This window comes from Elephantulus edwardii, unplaced genomic scaffold (genome assembly GCF_000299155.1).
Source record: "Elephantulus edwardii isolate Elephantulus edwardi_28Jun2011 unplaced genomic scaffold, EleEdw1.0 scaffold00049, whole genome shotgun sequence".
Lineage (NCBI taxonomy): Eukaryota > Metazoa > Chordata > Mammalia > Macroscelidea > Macroscelididae > Elephantulus > Elephantulus edwardii.
Window position 1 is genome coordinate 12,332,510 of NW_006399799.1, and position 23,193 is coordinate 12,355,702.

At 40.0% G+C, this 23,193-nt stretch overlaps 1 protein-coding gene across 1 annotated transcript in view; it reads left to right on the top strand.

Moving 5' to 3' along the window:
• Positions 1-21,273, top strand: part of SMAP2 (small ArfGAP2) — a 71,405-nt gene extending 50,132 nt beyond the window's left edge. The window contains exons 2-10 of the mRNA XM_006886507.1: positions 6,818-6,951; positions 8,452-8,537; positions 9,496-9,574; positions 12,043-12,129; positions 13,167-13,248; positions 14,303-14,412; positions 16,136-16,301; positions 16,749-17,068; positions 19,919-21,273. Coding sequence (XP_006886569.1) covers positions 6,818-6,951; positions 8,452-8,537; positions 9,496-9,574; positions 12,043-12,129; positions 13,167-13,248; positions 14,303-14,412; positions 16,136-16,301; positions 16,749-17,068; positions 19,919-20,044 — 1,190 coding nt within the window. The 3' untranslated portion in view covers positions 20,045-21,273. The remainder of the gene's footprint in view (positions 1-6,817; positions 6,952-8,451; positions 8,538-9,495; positions 9,575-12,042; positions 12,130-13,166; positions 13,249-14,302; positions 14,413-16,135; positions 16,302-16,748; positions 17,069-19,918) is intronic.
• Positions 21,274-23,193: the final 1,920 nt, after the last annotated feature.

Sequence of the window (23,193 nt, forward strand, 5' to 3'; positions counted from 1 at the left end):
TAGCTCCTCTCTGAACTTCGCGATGCCGCCCAAGGACGACAAGAAGAAGAAAGACGCCGGGAAGTCGGCCAAGAAGGACAAAGACCCAGTGAACAAATCTGGGGGCAAGGCCAAGAAGAAGAAGAAGTGGTCCAAAGGCAAAGTTCAGGACAAGCTCAATAACCTGGTCTTGTTTGACAAAGCCACATATGACAAACTTTGTAAAGAAGTTCCCAACTATAAGCTTATAACCCCAGCTGTTGTCTCAGAGAGACTGAAGATTCGGGGTTCCCTGGCCAGGGCAGCCCTTCAGGAGCTGCTAAGTAAAGGGCTTATCAAGCTGGTTTCAAAACACAGAGCTCAAGTGATTTACACCAGAAACACCAAAGGTGGCGATGCCCCAGCTGCTGGAGAAGATGCACAAACAGGTTCAACCAATCTGTACATTCTAAAAAATAAAATTTGACTCAACCAAAAAAAAAAAAAAAACCAAACTTTAAAGTTAGATAAATTTCTTCTTTATTCATTTTGTTTCTGCTATTTTAGGGGCAATACTCATATTCCTGTCTAAAAGGCAATAACCTGAGTTTCTTGGTATGTATATGTGAAGGAGTTAACCAGTCGTTACCAATGAAGAAAATGCATAGGAAATAGATTCTGGAAATCTCATCCTATGCCATGTTCTTATGTGTAGCTATCACATAATATTGCTCCTCAATGTTCTTGGGCTTTGTGAGGTGGACATTATTGCACACGTTTTGCATGTGAGGAAGCTAAAGCTTAGGAAGTTTAAAGCTCTCTAAGGGTCACACGCTGATGGAACTGCAATTCAAACACAAGTTTTTTCTGGCTCCAAGCCTGTGCTTTTAATAACTACACAGTTTCTCCACATTTCCATCCTTCTAACCGATTTTAATCTCTTTTATTTTTCTCTTCTCTAGTTTTGGAATCTTTTGTGGAGCATGCAGTTATTGGCTTAAGAACCAAAGTGACTCAAAGCTAAAGGAGACTGAGTGTCTGAGTAGTACTATCACTGTTTCACTGGAAAAAAAGTTGTGAGAAGGATGGTGGATGTAGGGGCAGAGGCAGACCTCCCCTGGGCTTTCTATGAGAAAGTGTTGCCTGTATTTCTATTTCTATACTGAGACCTTGTCAGTGACTCCAGATCACTAAGTCTTATAAGGTCTTACATTCCTCAGGAGAACTTGTGATTGAGTCAGTTACAAGTCATAACAACCATACAAGATTTAGTAGGTCAGTGTACTCTTAGGTTTCCAAGACTGGAGATCTTTATGGAAGCAGACTGCTAGATCTTTGTGCTGTGGAGCAGCTAGTGGGTTTGAACTGCTGACCTTCTGGTTAAAAGCTGGGCACTTAATCACTTCATCATCAGGGCAAAAGGCCCTTTCTAGATACTCTGAATTGAGATTTGGGTAAATTCTAGTTGTGGTTGTACTCTAGTGTTTGTGGATTGCTTTCCCTGGCTTTAAGTCTAGGAAACAAACAGGGTAACAACAGTTCGTAGCTAACTTTTAGTGTTTTGGCTTCTGATACTGTTAGTAAACAAATATATTTTAATGATATTATCATGAATTCTATCAGTCCACTGGTGAGGATTTTTGTTTTCTTGATATTGAGAAATAATCCATATTGAAGAATGTATTCTTTGATCTTCTGCAACAAGCACTTCATCTCCTCACTTTCAGCAAGCAAAGTTGTGTTATCTCCATAACAGGTTATTGATGAGTTTTCCAATCCTAATGCCACATTTTTCTTCATAGTGTCAATCTTCTCAATTCTTCTCAGTTATTCTTCAGGTGAATAATTTGCTTAGCATACAGATTAAATAGGTATGGAGAGAGGATAGAGCCCTGACACACACCTTTCTTAATTTTTTTAAAAAAATGTGTTGTTCCATGTTTTGTTCACCTTTTGGTCTAGGTATTGGTTTTGCAAGAGCACAATAAAGTGTTTTGTGATTTCCATTCTTCTCAATGTACAGTTAGTTTGTCATGATCTGCACAGTCAAATGACTTTGCATAGTCAATAAAGCACAAATTGACATTCTTCTGGTATTCTTTGCTTTCAGCCAGGATACATCTAACTTCAGCAGTGATCTATCTCTGGTGTCACTGCTTCTTCTAAATACAGCTTGAATACCTGGTGCTTCTCTGTCTATGTATTATTCTAGCTGTTTTGATTGATCTTTAGCAGTGCTTTGCTTACATATATTTATGATGTTGTTGTTGTTATGTGCCATAGAGTTGCCTGTGACTCATAGCGACCTTATGTCATCTCCGACAGACTTAATCTCATACCTCTAGTCATGGAGTCAATCCTTCTCATCCTGGGTCTTCCTCTCTTGTGCTGGCCCTCCACTCTTCCAAGCATGATGTCCTTCTCCAAGGACAGGTCCCTCCTGGCCACAGATCCAAAGAATGCGAGATGGAACTTCAAAATCCTTGCTTCCAGGGAGCAGTGTGGCTTTACCCTCTCCAGATAGATCTGTTGGCTCTCCTGGCAGTCCGTGGTATGTTCAACACTCTTCTCCAGCACTCAACTCAAAGGTATCAGTTCTTCTGTCATCCTTAGTTATTGTCCAGCTCTGGGATGCATAGCAAGTAATTGTGAAGACCATGGCCTGGATCAGGTACACCTTAGTCTCCAGACTGGCATCATTACTCTTGGGTACTCGAGAGGTCCCTGACAGCCGACTTTTGATTTCCTGACTGCTGGTCCCAAGAGTGTTTGTTGTGTAAACAATCAAGCTAACGTTATCAGCAACCTCAATCTTTTTTCTATTCATCATGAAGCGGCCAATTGGCCCAGTGGTGAGAATCTTAGTTTTCTTGATGTAGAGCTTCAGTCCTTATTGAAGACTACAATTTTTGACCTTCTGCAGCAAATGCCTCATGTCCTCTTCAGTTTCAGCAAGCAGGGTTGTGCCATCTGCATAACGTAGGTAGTTGGTGAGTCTCCTTCCAGTCCTGATGCCACATTTCTTTTCATAAAGTCCAGCCTCTCAAAGGATCTGTTCTGCATGTAGATTGAAAAGATAATGGAGATAGGATGCATCCTTGACACACGTGTTTTCTGATCCTGAACGATGCAGTGTTTCCTTACTCTGTTCTGACTGTTACTTCCTGGTCTAAATACAGGTTTCAAAAGAGCACGATTAAGTATTCTGGGATCCTCATTTTTCTCAAGGGTAGCCACAATTTCTTGTAATCTACATTGTTTGATAATTTCACATTCTGTTGAATCACCTCAATGTCATGGACTAACATCATGATAGATGGAGGGAAAAAACTGAAACTGTTGACATCTCCATCTTACTTGTATCCACAGTCAGTACACTTGGTACCCGTAGTCAGGAGATCAGGAGACGTATTGCACTGGGAAAGTGTGCAGTCAGAGACCTCTCCAAATTGTTGAGAAGCAGTGATGTCAGTTTGAGGTCTAAGGTGTGCATGATACAGACTATGCTCTTTCTAGTCACTTGATATACATCTGGGAGCATCTGGGAACTGGACAATGAATAATAATGACAAAAGAATTTATGCCTTTGAACTGTGGTGTTGGAGAAGAGTGCTGAAGATCCATGGATGGCCAAAAGAACAAACAGCTCTATCTTGGCGAAGGTGCAGCCAGAGTAATTCTTGGAGGCAAAGATGAAGTTTCATCTCACATATTTTGGCATGTTGTTAGGAAAGGCCATTCCTTAAAGAAGGACATCATGCTTGGAAAGGTGAAGGGTGGACAAAGGAGAGAAAGACCCTTGAACAGGTAGATTGACACAGTGACTGCAGTAGTGGGCTCGTGTGTGTCGGGGTTTGTGAAGATGGCACAGGATAGGACACGTTCAGATCTGTTGTTCATAGGATTGCTGTGAGGCATACTCCTCTCGATGGCAACTAACAACAACAGCATCATCATAAAGAAAAATGGTAAAGAAATGAGAAAATTAACTTTTGGTCCCATTTTCAGTCCCATATAAAAGAGATAATCTCAGAATCCTGTGCTCGTATCTGTTTAAGATTTTCATTTTGTCTTTCTGTAACTCTCCACCATCTCCAGGTATGTGTTTGGCAGAACTACTAGGTACGTCTGTGTACAGATTTGGAGGTGCTGGTCTCTTTTTTTAAAATTTTATTTTATTTTTTTAAATAATTTTAATGAACATTTACAGAGAATTTGGATTTCCATTCATTCATTGCTGCACTTCTCTCCCCTCCCAGCCCTCTCCCCCCACCCCCCCCAGTTCGCTCCTCTCTTTCAAAAGTAAAAGAAAGACTCCCTCCCTGTTACACAATCCCCCCACACCCCTCCCACCGCCCCAAGTACATTCCACTATGCAAACTTAATTGTGGACTCTTGTCATAATACCCTATCATACATTGCTTTTAAATTATTCAGTCCCTCATCTGTTTCAGTGCAATATACACAATTTATCCAGTTTTTCTCAGTCTTACCTCCACCCTGATATCAGTCCCATTTTACAGCAGTGGCACCATGCAATATTTGTCCTTTTGCGACTGAGATATTTCACTCAGTATAATGTCCTCCAGGCTCACCCATTTTGAATAATATTGAATGAGTTCCTTGTTTTTCAATGCAGCATAGTATTCCATTGTGTGAATATACCACAGCTTCTCTACCCATTCATTTGCTGATGGGCACCTGGGTTGTTTCCAACTCCTTGCTATTGTGAACAGAGCTGCGATAAACATGGGTGTGCATATATCTGCTTGGATGTCAGTTATGGTCTCTTTGGGATATATTCCCAGTAGTGGAATTGCTGGGTCAAATGGTATCTCTATTTGCAACTTTTTGAGAAAGCGCCATACCGCCTTCCACAGTGGTTGCACCATTTTACATTCCCACCAACAGTGAATCAGGGTTCCAGTTTCTCCACAACCTCGCCAGCATTTGTTACTTACTGTTCTGTTAAATTTTGCTATTCTGAGTGGGGTGAGATGATATCTCATGTTGTTTTGGCTGGTATCTTTTTTAAAAAGAAAATCTCAGCTTGTCAAGATAGTAGCTGTAAGGTATTGGGATAAAATTTCAGGTAGAGAGCACCACCTGGTGGTTGTAAGGAGGATTTCAGCTCGATGGCAATGAATTCAATTTGGTGTTTGGCTATATTATTGTCACAGACTGAGTGATAATTTTGTAAAGAATAATTATGTTTTCACTAATAATAACTGTGAACTCGCATTTCCACACATGAGAACACAACTCTAGCATTCTTTCTTTAAAATTTCTATGAAATCCTCTCTTAATAATTCATGGTCATTAAGGTTCTGAGGCTGTAAATAGCACGGAAGGACATTGTTCATCTTCCTCCCAAGGACCTGCTGGTGAATTCAGATTACCAAAGAGGCATGACCTTTGAGTGCATCTCCCAACACACTAGGATACCATAGCTGTCCAAACCTCAGGCTACCAGTAGCCTGGATGTTCTGTAGAAGTTAAGTCTTATGCTCTTTGTTGTTCCAAGCACAGGTCTTCTTTATCTCTGTAGAAAAACCAGTGCAGATATTTTTATCTCTTTGTTGCAGTCTTTACCTTGACATCCTGTTTATTTTATGTGGTTAAATATCTGCATAATGGAATGCTGCCATGACCTCAGGTGGCTTTGTGGTAAGGAATTGTGCTGTCAACACAAAGGTATGTGGTCTGACTCCACCAGCTGCTCTTTGGGAGAAAGATGGGCCGTCTCCTCCTGTGTGATTCATAGCCTCTGAAAACCTGCTGAAGGGTCAGCTGTTGTTGGTTCTGACTTGAGGGTACACAAGCACAACTGTGGAATGCTAGAGATGGAAATATTTCAGATTTTTAGTAAGTCACTTTTTTCCATTCTAAGAATTATGAAGAGTTTAATACTATTCAGAATTATCCTTAGGATGAACAAAATTGGGATGGGAGATTTTATAACAGGTTTTTGGGTTTTTTTTGTGAAATACATAAGTAGGTTGGTTTTGGTTTTGCAGTGGACATCTTCTTTATTTAACCGTCTTGAATCTAGGTAAGTGGGAGGTTGGGTAAAGTAAGGACACAGCCCAAGGAGAAGGGATCCTATTAAGTTAATCTGGATGCATATTTTATAGGGTTGGGTTGGAGAAGGGAGGATAAACAAAGTTTTACATTTCATTTGAGCCTTAGGCTAGTGTGGCATGGCTGTATCTTTTTTCCTAGGAGGAAAACTGAATCCAGGCCACTACCATTGAAAAGTTGCTTAGGGTGGAGGTTAGTCTCCAGGTAAAATGCAACAAGTAGGACGTAGTTTTGCACTACTCTCTTGGGTTTTTCTTTATATGAGTAATAGGATATAATAACATTTCGGCTTCAATGCTCGAATTGTCAGGCACAATGGAAACTGATTCATATATACAGAAGTCCACATGTTGTATGATTCCTTTTAAGTGAAATACCCAAATCAGACAAATTTACGTGGTTACCAGGAACTGGGAGCACTGGGAGGAGGGAGATGGAGAGGGTTTGCTAATAGGTACAAAATTTCTTTCTTGGTTGATAAAAATGTTCTGAAATTAGTGGTGTTGGTTGTACACTATGTGAATGTAATAGAAACTGTGACTTTGACACTTAAAAAATGAAAAATTTTAAAAGCGGCTAATGGAGGAACAAACAAAGCAAATAAATGTGGCAGAAAAGTTTTCATTTATGTTCTAGCAGAATTGTTGCATGATAATCCTATCCTTTGGTGCTTCTTGCTACCATGCAGGTTGAGAGGGTAATAGGACAGCTTGGAGGAGGTAGAATATTGTTGTTGTCATTTATAAATATTTTATAGCCCTGTTCGTGATCTTCACAGGACCACGATGGGCCTCTTGGAACATTGGTGTTTTCATCTGCATTCGATGTGCTGGAATCCATAGGAATCTGGGAGTGCACATATCCAGGGTAAAATCCGTTAACCTGGACCAATGGACTCAAGAACAGATTCAGGTACGTTTACATCCCAAGAGTCAGCTCCTGCTCCATGCCAGAGCAGTTCCCAGTGAACTTCTGTCCAGCTGGGGACAAAGGTGAGGAGAAAGGATTATTTAGCTGTTGAATACTTATATTAAGAAATGCTTAAATTGTCATTTCTTAATAGAAAACTTTTAAATCTTTCTTACTTAGAATGAAAGTTATTTGGCCTAGTTTACCTCCTTCGAAATAATATACATTGTAGTATCCTATGAGTACATGAAGATATTAAGGAGTATCTTTGGGTTCTTTTCTAAGACTCATAATATTTACAGATTTAACACTTTTAGATATGCACATGCAAATACACATCGTAGACTCTTTAATATTTTATTGTTAAAAATGCATATATGAACCTTATTTATTGTTAGTTTGCTGGACTGGGGGCAAGTCACTTAAACTAATGAGCTAGTTCAGCTGTCCTAAGATCTTGCAGCTTCATTGTTCTCTGTTTTATTCCTGCTGTGATTTTTTTTTTAATGGAAGAATACCTTTAATAGAGGTAAATAAACTCAAGCTTCTCGAGGTTCACGTCTGTGTGTCAGCTCACTGGGTGCTCATGAAATTTTTAAAAGAAAAAATCCCAACTTTTCTCTTTTGGGGAGGAAAAGGAATGCCAAAGAAAGCCAACTGCTAATCTTGGTGATGGAAAGATGTTCTTTTTAGCCATAAAATGACTTAACAATTACTTTGGACTGCATTTATAGATTTAGTAAAGATCTAAAGAGGTGAGTTTTCTTTTTCAATTATACTTTATTTTATAAAGGAATTCACACACCATGAGGTTTTTAAGAATTTGAAGATTTCAAAAGACCTTGAGGTTTCCTCCTCATGAGTCTAAAAGGCTTTACTGAATGTTAGCCTAAAGACTGGCAGTGTGCACTTACTCAGGGTCTCCACCAGTGAAAGACCTGGTGAACTGCTTCCATACAGACTACCACCAAGAAGCCCTGTGGAGCAGTTCTCTACTGCTACACATTATGCTTATCATGAGTTGGACTTGATTCCATTGCAAGGGTTTCTTATTGTATTCTAAATTTAAAAACCACATTTATTGCCAGTAAAGCCAAATAGATTAACTAATAGTGTAAACTCAAAATGGTAATAATGATTATCACTGGCCAATAGATTGGGTGGTTGTTTTTTTTTTTAGATTATTTCATTGGTAGTTTAATGTCTCTGATTTCCAAATAAGACTTTGCACGATTATTGAATTAAACAGTCTTGGCAGGCAAACATGTCAATACAAAGGGCCGATGAAGGGGAGTGAGAAAAGACAGCTGTGGAGGGAAGTAGTTGGTTACTCCTGTCAAAGTAGAGAGAATCGTGATTAGAGATAAAAATGCACAGGTTTAAAACTCCGTTCTGCCACTCTCTAGAATGGTTCTTCATCTGTAAAATGGTAGGATTTGGTGAGAATTTTTCATTTCTTTCCTGAACTGACACTTCCTTTTTCCACACTTTCTTTGACTGCAGTGCATGCAAGAGATGGGGAATGGAAAAGCAAACCGACTTTATGAAGCCTACCTTCCCGAGACCTTCCGACGACCTCAGATAGACCCGTATCTTTTCTGGAGCAATCTCAAAAGCTGGGTGGTATTTTGGTGGCACTGTTGGGTCTCACAAGACATGAGGCCTGTGATCTGACGGGGCTATCTCTACGTGAATTAGCTAAAGCTCTTATGTTTTTTCCCTCTCCTGTAAGCTAGATACACAAAAAGCATAGATATGTCACAAGTACCATGTCATGCCACTGAGGAATTAAAGACTGCAGTGATTTCACTGTGAATTCTTCTAGAAAGTGACATCTCCAATAGTTTTTGTTTCTCTGAAACTATTGTTTCATGAAAAGAATAGCTTACTGTGCTCTGTTGAGCCCAGCAATCAGCAAAACTGCCATGCCTTTTTATTGCCCTTATGTCCTGTGTGAAAGAATTAACAATTATTGGCTAGCTTATCAATAACTCACTTCCCCTACCCCCTCAGTATAAGATGGTACACAGCAGACAAAACCAACCTTTTCAAGGAAGGCAGTTTCTCAAAATGTGGTTTAGATAATCTTACCAGAGTTTTGTTTTTGATGAGTGCAGGTAGAACCTATTAAAATTTAGATCTGGGAGCTGTGCAGGATACCCACACGTCAGAGTCTGGGGATGGTGTCTTTCATGCTCTTAGGTGCCTTTGTTGGAGGTCTTTAACCTAAAGACTTTAAAGCAGGTAATTTCAGTCATGTTCTAGAACAACCACAGTTATCTCTAACCCCAATATTAAGATTAATCCCTTAATGCGCTTACTCTATGTAATAGAAAATCCTAGGAAATGGTGATTTCCCTGCAGTAATCATAAAAGAACCACTCCAAGGTTTTGATGAGGAGAAATGGCACATGAAGAGATATAAACCATATGGGAAACCAAGAGAGAAGGAGGGAGAATGAAGCTCCAAGGGCTGTATAAAAGGACCCTTCTAATCCGCACTTTTGCCAAGACATGTTTGATTCATCCTTAATAAGATTTTTGCAGTGCCGTTGAAGGATTTATCCGAGACAAATATGAAAAGAAGAAATATATGGACCGAAGTCTGGACATCAATGCCTTTAGGGTTGGTTGTAAATCTTTCAAGTTTTGTTTATAACAAAATTTTCCTTACTACTAAATCAAGGTAGGGATAATGTTGAAGAACAGCAACCAAATTACTAAAAGTCATTCAAAAATTAAAAAAGTAGAAAATGTGGTTGTGTGCTGGCAACTTGGAACCCATGGCTGACCCTCCACGGGGTTTTCAGAGGCAGTAAGTCACACAGGAGGAGATTGCTCATCCTTGTGCCACAGAACAGCTGGTGGATTCGAACCACTTGCCTTTGAGATTGCAGCACAGCTTCTTAATACTAGGCCACCTAGATTTACCAAAGTAAAAATAATCAGTTGTTAAATCAAAGCCACACAATGTATGGAACAAAGTTTTGACTCAGGATAGGCAGGGAAAACTTTAGATCTCTATTTTGATGATATTGGTGGTCACTGTTCCAATATACTAGATTGAATAGACTAAGATCTATGTATAAGGTATGTGCATATTGCATACATGTATATCTTTGTTTGCTTCTGTAAATAAAGTTGACAAAATTAGATGAAGTCACCAAGATTTCTTCAGTTTGATCCTACTATATTTCTAAAATTACTTAGCCTCTCTCCAATGTTTTCATGGATTGCTAATAGAACCCTTGTTCCAAGAATGTCTTCAAATGGTTCTTTCTGGTTGTCAGTTACACTTTCCATCCTATTTATATGGTTAGAATCTGAATTAAAGTTTATGCTAAAGTGGACAAGTGAAATATATGGGAGGAAATACCACATAGTTTCTGGAAGAAGAAAGCGGGCCTGACTAATGCCAATTGAAAGATAACTAGTAAATAATTATTAAGCTATCAGACAAAGGGTTGATAGTTGGAAAATGTGGCCTTCATGATAAAGGTGAGTATCTGAAGTAATCCAGAAGATGGGGGACAAAGGGAAAGTTGCTCTATAGAAGCACAGTCCTTCGGGTATTCTTTCATACTTACACTTGTAATAGACCATCAGGAGCCAGTGGTGTGGTCTGTGGAGAGTTTCACTGCTAATCCAAAGGCTGATCTTCTTTGCAGGTTCAAATACACCAGTGACTCCAGGTGGGGCCGGGGGGTGGCAAAATAGGCAGTCTCTTCCCCTTTAATGTACAGCATCAGAAACCAATGGTAGGTCAATGGCAGTGAGTGAGGAGGGAAACCATACCCACAAGACAAGCTTTTTTTAATTAACTGTCTGTTTTCACTTAGGAAGGAAATACGTCCTGTTAATCTAAAAGCTATTTTGCATTTTTCACTCAATATTCTTAAGACTTTAAAAATACTTTTATTGTTTGTTATGTACCATTGAGTCAGAACAAACTCATAGCTGACCCTCCAGCAGTTTTTCAGAGACATTAAATCCCACAGGAGGAGATTGCCCATCCTTCTCCCTCAGAAAAGTTGGTGGATTTGAACCACATGCCTTTGTGATTGCAGCGCAACTTCTTACCACAAGGCTACCAGAACTCCCTGTCAACATTGACTATTGTTGTTATTTAAATCTATTTCCCCTCCAAAATTGCATTTTCATTTCTATTTTGTGGTTACTAGCAAGGCTGAACTTTTGGTACTGTGTATGTTTTACTTCTTTTTATGTACCTCTATTTGTATTTGAAGTTTACTTTGTGGTTCTGTTTTGAATTTCAGTGTTTATTGATATTAAAAATTTGACTAGTAAAAAAATGTGCTAGTCATGTTATAATTTGTGAAAAGCATTATGAAACTGTCTCTGAAAGAAACCAAAACTGAGACTCCTAGTTTGTGTACTTTTTGGCCTTATACAGGTGACTCATGCAGGACACCCTTAAAAGGATACTTTCATCCTTTCACTATATTTTTACCTTATTCCTCTGAGTTTTACAAAAGGATTTGAAATTTAATTTCTACTTTTTAAAAATTAAGGTGAGAATTGAGAGGGCATATGCCCAGCAAAGAGAGTAAGGACAGTGCAGGCTCAGGCGGGTTTCATTCTGTTGTATGTACAGTCACTGTGGGTCAGAGCGGTCTCAACACTACCTAAGAACAGCATGACTGAATTTATAATATTATGAATACGAACTAAATCACTGGTCGAACAAGATGAAGGGAGACCCCTCACACCATAAACATGTTAAGTTGGGGCACCAGTGGGCAGCAAGCCAGTGAAACTTCTTAGCTTCTGTAGATAAACTGGACTGAAAATATCAAAAGTGGATTAAACAGAACCTGGAGGCAGGGTAATCCTGGGTTGGTTTAGATGGTGGGCCCTGCCTCTGACAGCATTGAGGCTAATATGGAAGAGGCCAGTTCTCACACTGCCACACCAGGAGCTCTCACGCCGACCCTGCCACCACCACCAGATCATGAGAATCTCACATCAGAATCATTAGGCAGTTGTGGTATCTGTTTGGGTACTTGGAATTATCAGTTATTGGAACATTTAGTCACCAAGGGACCTGGTCTTGTTTTGTTCAACTGTTAATAGAAAGAAAAAGATGACAAGTGGAAAAGAGGGAGTGAACCAGCTCCAGAGAAAAAAATGGAACCTGTTGTATTTGAAAAGGTGAAAATGGTAAGTAAGAAAATATTTGATTTTGTGGATGGCCTCAGGTATGTTTATATATTTGGTAGGAGGCCTTGGGTGGGGGTGGGAGGGTAGGAAGGAGTTATAGCATATTCCACCATTTACCTGATATTAAAGGGTTCTACATTTAGACCAAATTGCCTGCTGCCATTCCTCCTTTCCCATTGCTTTGCTACTGTTTAATCTGTTCTGTGACACTTCTCTTTGGAGCCAGGTGGGAGCTCTGAAATGGCATCTGTGCCTTCTAAGCAACAGACACATTCCCCACCACCATGCGGAGATTGTATGACACCTTCTGAGAAGAGGGTACCCCCCCCCCACATTAGTCTTTGTGTTAGACCTATTGTACTTCATATTCCTTTTGCAGTTAAGAACAGTCCAGAAGCCAGGCCTCACTGATCTATTTTACGTGATCCTTTCTTGTTTTCTTTCTTTGTCATGTTGAAGTGGACACCTTTCTTTTTTCACAGGAGATATTGGGCCTGTAGTAGTAGTAGATATTCTTATGTAAGAGCTTGGAGTCTTCAGAGGGAGGACTTTTTGTCTTGCTCAAGGAGAGTCTTCTGCCAATCTGAATCACATTTTACGCAGAGCACAGTCATTAGCATATTGGCAGTGTACATTAGGTAATAGTTAAACTAATGTCCCTTTTGGTGTGAAAGTAAAATGGTTTTTTAGCTGTTGGGAATTTGTTGGCTCTCGACTTAGTTGATGTACCTATCTTTGTTCTTGGTTTTTCTTGGAATCAGAAGATGCTATTTCTATTGGCTCCACTGATCTGTGTTGTCTTGTTTTCATAAAGAATTGTCTCTTCAGAAAGCCAAACACACACTTGATAGCTTTGCATTTCACTTTAGTTTGGTTTATGCACTCACGCCTCCTGACTTGATTCTCTCACCTTTCAGTGAACACGAGTTTTGCTTCTTGGTTAGCTCTCTTTGGATAACAGCAACAGTGGGACATGGCTTCAGAGAGAAAAAGTTCAAAATCCCACTTATTTCTTTGTCTAACACATTTCCCCTTAGCCACAGAAAAAAGAAGATGCACAGCTACCTCGGAAAAGCTCCCCAAAATCCGCAGCTCCTGTCATGGATTTGTTGGGCCTTGGTAAGAGTTCGACTTCTCAGTTTCCATATTTTACAAATTACAGTGACGTCTCAGAGATTCTGCGAAGATAGATAAAAATTGAATGAATTCTTCCATGTGTGTCTTCCTTATTTAGATTGTTCTCTTACATTCTTCTTGTATATTTTACATTTAAGCAGTTGCTCTGAGGATGTCACTCTGTAATACTTGTAAGAGTGACACTATATTATAGTGGTTAGGATCCTTAACTACTTACTCTGTAGATGACACTATAGTATAGTAGTTAAGCCCCTAAACTACGTACTTTATATGTCACACCAATTTAGCTCTCTCAACCTCCTAAGCATCACTTTCATGATCTATACCCTGAAGATAATCATCATCATCATCATCATCTACTTCCAGTATGTAATTGGAATAATTAAATGCAAGAATACCTCTAATGCTCTTAGCTCAGTGCCTAGAACATACTAAGAACCCTCAATAAATGGCAACAATTTGCATTTAACTTGTGAGCCCTGTGCCACGTCCCTGTCCTTTACCTCTGTTTCTTACTCATTTTGTTTTTTCATGTGTGATCTGTTTCTGGGCTAGCCTGTTACCTCATAGTCATTTTTCTCCAAACTTTTGAAACCCAGGACTAGAGATTCTGCCTCTTACTCAGTGTTGACTGATTATACAGTCACAATCCAGTTCTGCTGATTTACATTATTGGCAATTAGGCTCCTAATTTCTGAACCTCTCATTTCTCTCTGAAAGTGACTTCCACACAACTTTGTCTCCCAGGTAGCCAGAAAGGAGCCAGCCAGCCCCTGGCCATGCCGTGGCACTGATGTACCTGTCAGCTCTGTGTTTCTGCTGCTTCTGAGCAGAGCTCTAGGCTTCCCACACAGCGCTCTGGGCAATGTGAGCTGAGACCCCTTTGGAGGAACCTCAGCTCAGCTAGATTTTTCCAGAAGTCTAGACTTCTAGGTACACAATGGAACATAAGAGACCTTCTCTTTCTGCTTTTTTCTCTAGTATAGAAATAAATCATATTTTTAATGAGCAGTCACACATTTCTCTTTCTTTTCAGATGCTCCTGTGGCCTGCTCCATTGCAAATAGTAAGACCAGCAATACCTTAGAGAAGGATTTAGATCTTTTGGCCTCCGTTCCATCCCCTTCTTCTTCCATTTCCAGGAAGGTGAGTCATGTGGATTTTCAAGGAAAACTTTAGAAAGTGTGATTTTAGCCATTTAATGGTGGAGCCACGTCATGCTTCCTTGGTGGAATGGGCATTGGGTTTTTTCAGTCTTCCATTTACTCTCTCATCTCAGTCACAGTTTAGTATGAATGCTTATTCCATTTTGTCTCCTGAACAAAGTAGGTGGACCCTTTGAATGGGCTGATGATGAAGGTTCCTATTTTTAGGAGAAGCTCCTCTCAACCTGAGTTTCTGCCAGAGAGTCTGTAGATGTGAAAGATTTGAAACTTTTTATGGCTATCACTTATGTAATGGCTGCTTTCTATCAGGCATAATACTAGGTGTTGGGGTTTTTTATGTTATTTGGTATTTCAAATTATAAGACAGAATTCACTTAAAAATTAGAAGGTATACTACACACAGATGAGATACACACAGAGAGGGAGGTTTAGTATCCTAAGAGGTAGTGGATCCAACCCACAGGTGGACGATTCAAATCCACTAGCTGCTCTGCAGGAGAAAGGTGTGATTTACAGATTCTGAAAACCCACGGGAGGGTAGCTATGAGTCAGTTTTTACTCAATGGATATGAGTGAGTGAGTGATGTGTACACACATCCATTCATATCTGTCTCTCTCTCTCTCTGTGTGTGTATATTGTTATGTGCTGTCGAGGTCAGCTATGACTCATAGTGACCCTCTGAATAACAGATTCAAACAATACCCTGTCCTTCTCCACCCTCACCACCTCACCATTGTTCCCATCACTGTGTCAGTCCATCTTGTTGAAGAGCTTCCTTTCTTTTTCTGATCCTCTACCTTCCCCAGCATCACATCTTTTTCCAAGAACTGGCCCCTCCTGACAGCATGCCTGAAATATGTGAGATGAACTGTCACCATCCTTGCCTCTAAGAAGAACTCTGGTTGCACCTTCTTTAAGAAAGACTCGTTTGTCTTTTGGCAATCCATGAAACTATCTGGTATTCCTCACCAGCACCACAGTTCAAGGCATTGATTCTTTGATTCAGTACCACAATTCAAAGGCATGAGTTTAATATATATCTGTAACACTCACTCATTGCTGTTGAGTTGGAAGCAGCGCTTAGCTGTTTGTTGGGTTTCTGAGGCTGTAAAGCGCATAGAGGATACTGCCCAACATCATTTTCCCTCAGAGCAACTGATGGATTCAGAACGCCAGAGAGGTGCAGCCTTTGGGTTAACAGTGCAGCTTCTTATGGACTAAGTCTCCATGGCTCCCAGTGTCTAACACAATATCTTACAGGCATATAATACAATATTGAAACATACTTATTATTTCAAATTCTCACCACAACCCTATAAATTGGATATTTTACAGATGGGGAAACATGGGTTCTGTAAAGTTATGGGGGTAGCCTATGGTCATACAACTAAAAAAATATTGTTCTAGTATTTAAACTCAGTTCTCTCTGGCTGCATCATTTATGGGATTTTATTTTGGTTTTGCACCAAATCACATTGCTTTTTTTAAAAGGGCAATGGACTGTATCGGTGTTTAAGTAGCAGCGCTTTGTTGTCTTACCTTTAAGTGATTTTCGATATTTGGATGATTAAAATGTCAGGACTCTATTAATCTGAGCCATGAATTTTTATTGCAAATTTAGCACCACAGAAAGGCAAGAGAGATCCTAGTGAGATCCCATGAGGACTATGCCAATGTCCCCCACTGCCTTCTTTCCCCCAAGGTTGTAGGATCCATGCCAACTGCAGGGAGTGCCGGCTCTGTTCCTGAAAACCTTAACCTGTTTCCTGAGCCAGGGAGCAAATCAGAGGAAATAGCTAAGAAACAGCTCTCTAAAGACTCCATCCTTTCATTATATGGATCCCAGACGCCTCAAATGCCTGCCCAAGGTAGGTCTCACAGAGGGAAGAGTCATAGGAGAATGGCAGACAGGAACATGAGGATTTAGATGCAGGAATGATTTGTTGTCTTAGACTTCTGCTGCTTGGGAAGCCAGGACATCATGCCTCAAACAAGACTGAATGTGACATTGCTTGTGAGGCCTCAAAGTGTCAGCAGATAGATATTAGTGTAACTCAGAGGTAGCTTCTGTAGGACTTGTTGTAATACTTCTGTGACATTCAACCTAAGATCTATATCTGGATCCTAAAATGTAGTGGCTAGATCAATGATCTACTGGCAGATCTCAGAAAATCCTATAGGGAACCTGTCTAGCAGCTTTGTCACCTAAAAGAGTAGTTTGAGAAATTTTAGCTGAAAAAGAGTAGCCAGTGAGGGACTGGGTTGATTTGTGTATTTTCATCTCTAACAGATCTGTATATATGGTTTTTTGGCAGCAATGTTCATGGCTCCTGCTCAGATGGCATATCCCACAGCCTACCCCAGCTTCCCTGGGGTTACACCTCCTAACAGCATTATGGGGAGCATGATGCCCCCACCAGTAGGCATGGTAGCTCAACCAGGAGCTTCTGGCATGGTTGCTGCCCCAATGGCCATGCCTGCGGGCTATATGGGTGGCATGCAGGCATCAATGATGGGCGTGCCAAATGGAATGATGACCACCCAGCAGGCTGGCTACATGACAGGCATAGCAGCTATGCCCCAGGCTATGTATGGAGTCCAGCCAGCTCAGCAGCTGCAGTGGAACCTTACTCAGGTAAGCCACCCCATTTTACTCATGTCAGAGGTTTGAGCTTGCTTCAAGACTCACTTCTGAAACCATTTGTACCTTTCCTTTATCCTTCTGAGTTGCTTTAGTGTAGGTGAAATGATAGAAGAAACATTCTTAGGTTTGCTTTGTTTTTTACTCTTAGAAGCTTCCTCTAAAGTCAGTCACACTTTCTGAGGAGTTCTCGGTACCTGCAGAATAACGGAGCTGCCTAAATCTGCATCTCTCCACACATCCTTAAAAACAGGAAAAAAACCTCTACAAATAAATGAGAACAAATAGTATCACTTACAACCCACAACAACTACATCTAGTAGATAGAATTATACAAACTACAAATTACATAACATGTAAGCACCTAAATCTAACAGAAGGGAGCTCTGGGGCTTCATGGTAAGCATTTGTGCTGCCATCCCAAAGGTATGCAGTTGGAATCTACCAGCTGCTCCTGCTGTGCAATTTACAGCCTCTGGACACAGTCTGGATAGTCAGCTATGAGTCATTTCTGACTTGACAGCACACAGCCCCAACAGAGCCAGTATCGGACCAAAAAAGTTCAGAGGAGATTATGAAAAGAAGAAAAGAACTGGGAACCTTAAAGTAACAAAACTCAGAGTAAATCACCTCCAGAGAGAGAAGGACTTGCCATGGAGTGGAGACGTACTGACAAACAGGACTGAGTGAGACCTGATAGATTAGAACTCAGGCTCCTTGAAGGGTCAAAAAAGTAAGGGACTTGAAGCACACATTTCCACACCCATCTTGGATTTAATGATAGAATGGAGCTTCATCTGTCTGTAAAAAACAGACAAAGCAAATAGGAGCTAGAGTAAGGAAAAAAGAGAACAAGGATACTGAAAATGTTAGCATTAAAGGTGACCCCTGGAACAAAACCTTTCTAAATAGGAAAATAATTTATCTTTTAAAACTCAAAGAAAATAGAATACATCGTGTAGAAATATAAAATGAAGATAGTGAAATATAATATAATGGAGTTGAGACCAAAAGTATTATTCATAGCAGTAGGCTTAACTTATTTTTTAAAAAAATTTATTCTGATTTATTTACAAAGTTTGAATACATTGTTTTTCACAAAAGATCCTTCTCATTTCCTCCACCCTGCCCACCCATCAAATTGTGCAACTCCCCCATCCTCACCCCTCTATTTCGACCCTCCCCCCTGCCTTGGATCTTCATACTCATTCTACAATAATGGTTTTACACAGTATTTGTCCTTATAGGACTGAGTTAGTTCATTCAGCATAATCTTATTAATAAAAGAAAAAGATGCTCAAATTAATTTGTAAATGATAAAGTGGCACGTACCACCTTCTTCAGGTTACTATGAACTGTTTGTGCCACCTGGAGCTAATTTGATATTAGACACAGAAGACCATGGAAGCAAAGTGGTTTAAAGTCTGAAAATGAAGGATTAACAAAGAGATAGCAGGCAGATATGTGCATGCTGTTCTTCACAAAGGTTAAATATCAATGTTACACTTGTTTTAGAGTGTTTTTATAGTTTTTCTATTATGTGAGAATATGTGGTAGGAATCTTTGAAGGCTTGGTAGAATGTGTGAGCCTGTTGGTTTTGTGTTGTTGTCTTGTTGGTTGGGGTTTTTTGTTTGTTTGTTTGTTTTTTGAGCAACAAAACTTTTTTGTTTCTATCGAAGACAATTTTGAAAAACTTTATATACATAGATTATGCATTTCATCTAGGAAACTCTAGTGGCTTAGAGGTAAGGAGTTGCCAATCTTAAAGGCATACAGTTTGAAACCACCAACTGCTTAGCTGGAGAAAGGTGGGCACTGTCCTCTTGCGCAATTACTGCCTTTGAAAACCCATTGAAGGGTTGGCTAGGAGTCAGTTTTACTCAGCAGTACATGATACGACATGCATTTCATCTAGCTTTTCATATCTTTCTCAAAAGTTGTGGCAACTAGTCTAATATTTTTTTAAAAATTATGTTTCATGATTATCTTCCCTCAGCAGTTCTTATTTTTTATGTTTATGCTCATCTCCACCTTTTTTCTCAGGTCAGCTAATAGTTTGTCTATTTTATTAATTTTTTTAAAAATCAAGATTTGTATTTATTCATTTACTTTCCTGTTTTGTCACACTTTCTTATTTATATATTTTCTTCCATATATTTCCTTTTAGCTTACTTTGTTGTTTTTCTAGCTTTCAGAGTTGAAATGTTAATTGACTTTCATTATTGAATTTTTATTCATATAAATAATAAAGTGATATAAAACTCACAGGACCATGTCAAATGAATATATGAGCCAAACTCTAGAGGCTTATACTGAAATATGGGACAATTTGAATCACAAAAAGAATCATCATAGAAATTTATTAAAACACAGTAAAAAAGAGCGCTCTCGTGCTCCGTGAGAGAATAATGGACAATCTCACGTAAGTTTTGCAACCCTTAAAAATCTGCTGGTGGTCAGTTATGAGTCAACTCCTATCCATGCCCTTGAAATGCTCTTACTATTTGATCCAGGACAGGTTTGTTTTGGGTTTTTTTATTAATTTTAAAGAACATTTACAGAGATTTTGGATTTCGATTCATTCATTGTTGCACTTTTCTCCCCGCCCACCCCCAGTTCACTCTTGTCTTTGAAAAGTAAAAGAAAAATTCCTTCATTGCAGCACCCACCTCCACCCCCACCCCTAGTATACTCCACTCTGCAACCTTCCTTTCAGGACAGTTTTGTACTTACTATAACAAAGTTTCTCTTTGTTTCCTTCCCCTCCTCCCGACAGACAGAAGGACTCTTTAATTGGCTGAAAGCCCACAGCCTGGTCTGAAAGTCTCCTGTTTTTCTTTCAGATGACCCAGCAGATGGCTGGGATGAACTTCTATGGAGCCAATGGCATGATGAACTATGGACAGTCAATGAATGGCGGAAATGGACAGGCAGCAAATCAGACTCTCAGTCCTCAGATGTGGAAATAAAAAACAAAACACCTGTATGGCTGTCACTCTCCTCAACCTCACTCTCCCTTTCTCCTCTTCGCTCCACCCCATCTCCCAGCCTCTGTTTATTTGGTTTAGAAAACGCTCAATAATCATCTGGGGTTCGGCATTCAGCCCAACTCTGCCTCTTCCCAAACACGCAGACCTCTCTGTTGCTTTATGTTGCCCATGCTCCCAAATCACCCTGACCTCTGTCCCCAATCTCAGCCCTTAGCCGTCTCCTGGCACTGGCACCTTAGAAATTGTTGGCAGAAGGCACTTAACTGCAGGAGAAATGTGCACACCACTGAATACCTTTCCCTTAAGCATAAAACTCCCGTCAGCCTCTGAGAAGTCTGTGAGTATTGTGTTTAGGTAAAGAAGGTGAGGGTTTAGAGTTCCTTTTATACGTGTCAACAGTCTATTTCTAAATTTTAAAATTTATAGTTGAAGAGGGAGGCATCATGCTTCCATGATTTGTGGAAATGAAGAAAGTACTGAAATCAAATTAAATAATCCTTTGGCCTTGGATCAGGTTGTCATTATCCCTGGGGTCACTATCCCAAGACCCCTCTAATAAGGGTGGGGGAAAGTATCATTCTGCTTTGTTCTGAGTAGCTTTCTACATCTGAGGCTTCAGGGCTTGCTTCTTCATTCAGCCTTTATCAGCACCAAAGACTTTATGAGGGTCCCACACAAAAACACCTGCCTCCCCAACTCCTCCCTACTTTCAGAGGGAGACGACCCTATGGCTGGGGAGCCAGCTCCTTCAATGGGAATGCAGAGCTTAAAGTATGTACTTTGTGTGTGTGTGAGTGTATGTGTGTGTATTCTGCCTCCCAATCACTCCCCATCTGCCCAGTGTTTTTGTTTGTTTAGTTTTAGGTTTACAACAGAGAGGAGTTAATTTATCAACAGCTTAAAACTGTTGCCAGTTTTTATCCTTAAAAAAAATACAGTCTCATTTAGAGCTCTCTTTTTCCTTTCCCCTCTCCCAACCTGCCAATCACTCTTTCATGCCTCTGTGTCCTAGGCTGTTCTGTTTCCTTACCTATGGCCAGGTGAATCGGACAGAACCAGGGAAGCTTTCCTATCAGTCATTGTTCACCCACTTGAAAATTAAAACAAGAAAACTTTGCTTAAAAGATTCTTCTGCAGGAACTATCAGTTCCTGGTTGCCTTTCTCCTGTGTATGTGTAAATTCCTTAATAAATATTGCAGGGAAGGACTGTTTGCTTGACTTTCACTGTGTATCACTCTTGGAGAAGGGTAAGTCGAGTTTTTTTTTGTTTTTCAGATAGTTCCTTCACTCTACATGCTTAAAAAAAAAGTCCTGTACTGGACATATGCAAGGGCCAGTCTCAGGTTCAGTCAGGAAATGAGCTCCAGTCTCCAGTAGTGCCTAGAGTTTTGAACTGAATATTCTAGACAACAATGCACAAGCCTGAAAGATAATTATGGAAACCTGCAAGAGCAGAAAGAACATCTGGAGGAACAAAGATACTTCAGAGTTTCCAAGGTCTGATGTCTAACAAAAGCTATGGGGCAGTTCTACTCGGTAAAGATAGGGCAGAGTAAAATGACTGAGCAGCAATTCATGAACTATGTATGAGGCACGTAAGATGCTAATAGATGTTTCACAAAAATGCTTAAATACATTTGGAAAAGACTGAATGCTCTCTTACCTCTCTTTGTACACAAAATATCCACACAGGTTTTTCTAGACTGTAGTCTTTACAGAAGCCGACAGCCACATCTTTCTCTGTGAGTCAGACTTGACTCAAAGTCACACTACAAAGAACAACAATGGCTCTACAGATTTGAAAGAAAGACCTTTTTTATGGCCTGCTAGCTTTTACCACCATTTATTGTAGCCTGTTTATTCCCCTAGACTGTGTAATAATCACAAAATACAATTTTTTAAAGTTCCATTTATGCCATTTTGCTTTTACAAATGAACTATGTTAGTACCTGTTGGCACCAACCAAAAGAAATCCTAAGAGGATATTTTTTTGCTTTTGTGAAAAATAAAAATAGCAAAACTAGCCTTCAGCATTGACTTTGAAGCAATTGGCAGAGTCCAGCATATGTGCTGCCAAGCCCCTTCCCTGGAACTATACTCAACGTCTCAGGATGAAGTCACCAGAGCTTTGAACTGTCTTTGAACACTGCACATTAGTGTTATCTTAAATGTCATATGTTATATTAATTTGATAGGCTATTTGGGGGGTCTGGGAACACTTAAAACCATTTTCCATAGAGATTGATGCTAATTGCTTTTTAAATTTACACCATTTTGTCTTAGGAAAAGTTTCGTAGGAACTCTTCTTCCAGAGAGTGGGGGGATACTTGTAAGGGAAAACATCCAGAAAAAATACTGTAGGAAGAGAAGTTAGGAGCTCTTCATAATGGATGAGATGGAGGGTGGAAAGAAAACTCTTCTATGTTTCTAGCTTGTATGAGAGAAAAATAAAAAGAGGAGAAACTGGCTCTTCCCTTTTGGAAAGAGAAATAGATAATTAGGAGTTCTATTTTATTGCAATCGGAAAGTCAACTATTAGGATCCTTTCCAAAGTACTGAAGAGCAATGGTGTCATTCTGGAGACTAAGATGCATCTGATAAAGGCCATGGTCTCTGCAATCACTTGTTATGCATCAGAGAGTTGGACAATGACTAGGGACGATAGAAGGAGAATTGATGCCTTTGAGCTGTGGTGCTGGAGGAGACTATTGAATGTACCATGGACTGCTAAGAAAACAAACAGGTTCCTCCTGGAGAGGGTTAAACCAGGCTGCTCCTTGGAGGCAAGGATTATGAAGCTTCATCTGACATACTTTGGACAGGTTGCAAGGAGGGACCAGTCCTTGGAAAGGAACATCATGCTTGGGAGGGTGGAGGAACAATGCAAGAGAGGAAGACCCTCGATGAGATGGATTGATTCAGTGACTGGGGTAATCTGGATGGATGTGTCAGAGGCAGTGCAATTGGCACAAGATAGAGCAGGGTTTAGGGCTATTGTACATACGGTTGCAAGCAACTCAATGGCACATAACAACAACAGCAACAACATGATATACTCAACACTCCTGGTACCAGCAGCCAGGAAATAAAAAGACAAATTACTTTGGGGAAGTCTGCTGTCAGGGAT